Source organism: Aplysia californica, unplaced genomic scaffold (genome assembly GCF_000002075.1).
Source record: "Aplysia californica isolate F4 #8 unplaced genomic scaffold, AplCal3.0 scaffold00709, whole genome shotgun sequence".
Taxonomy (NCBI): Eukaryota; Metazoa; Mollusca; class Gastropoda; order Aplysiida; family Aplysiidae; genus Aplysia; species Aplysia californica.
Genome location: NW_004797979.1, coordinates 129,162 through 129,953, shown reverse-complemented (window position 1 = coordinate 129,953; position 792 = coordinate 129,162). Strand labels below are relative to the sequence as shown.

The 792-nt window shown below is 63.1% G+C and overlaps 1 protein-coding gene across 1 annotated transcript in view; it reads left to right on the top strand.

Moving 5' to 3' along the window:
* Nucleotides 1-792, top strand: part of LOC106013191 (formin-like protein 5) — a gene marked incomplete at its 5' end in the record, with an annotated part of 2,885 nt that continues 2,093 nt past the window's right edge. The window contains 1 exon segment of the mRNA XM_013088243.2: nucleotides 1-792. Coding sequence (XP_012943697.2) covers nucleotides 153-792 — 640 coding nt within the window.

Sequence of the window (792 nt, the reverse complement as noted above, 5' to 3'; positions counted from 1 at the left end):
AGAGCAAGTCCCGGAAGAGCGGTCCCCTGAGGGCGCTACAGTCGGCGCTGGTCGGCGACGACCACAACAACAACCACGTGACCCCCGACCAGCAGCACCACCAGCACCACCACCAGCGGAGCCACAAGTCGGGCAAATCTTCGCGCCCACTCATGTCGTCCGGGGCAGGGGGCGGGTACCACTCCAAGGACGACATCTCTATGACCCAGGGTCAGCAGCGGGAGAGGGTCAAGGCCAACCCGTACGCGACCATCAAGATGTGGCGACCCGTCGCCATGGCGACCAGCAGCAGCTTGGACGAGGACCCGGATGCGGAAGTCTACCAGTCCTTCTCCAACTTCGACGCTCTCCGCCTCACGCCCGGCGCCAACGTCGGCAGAGGTTCCGATTGGGGTCGTCTGCCCGCCACCGGTCACGTGACGGAGGTGACTGCGCGGTCACATGACCCAGCCAGGGTCAACGGCAGCTCCGTCTACGCCCCGCCCAACCAAGGCCGCGCTCATCAGAGCAGGCAGCTCATCGATAGCCCTTTTACTGTGGGACGACAGGCCAGCTCAAAACAGCATCAGCAGCAACAGAGGCCTGTGAGTGTGAGTGCTCAGAACGGTACTTTCGAGTTACCGATAGACTATCCCTCCGACTCTCCCCCTCCCCCTTCTGGGCCGAGGAAGGTTAGTTTCAAGGACGTCCCAGAGACGGTGGTAGCCAATGGAAAGTCAGGACGAGGGTCCTCCTCTGCTTCTTCTTCTTCCTCTTCGCGACCCCCCACCCGACCTCCCCCTCCTCCCCCTC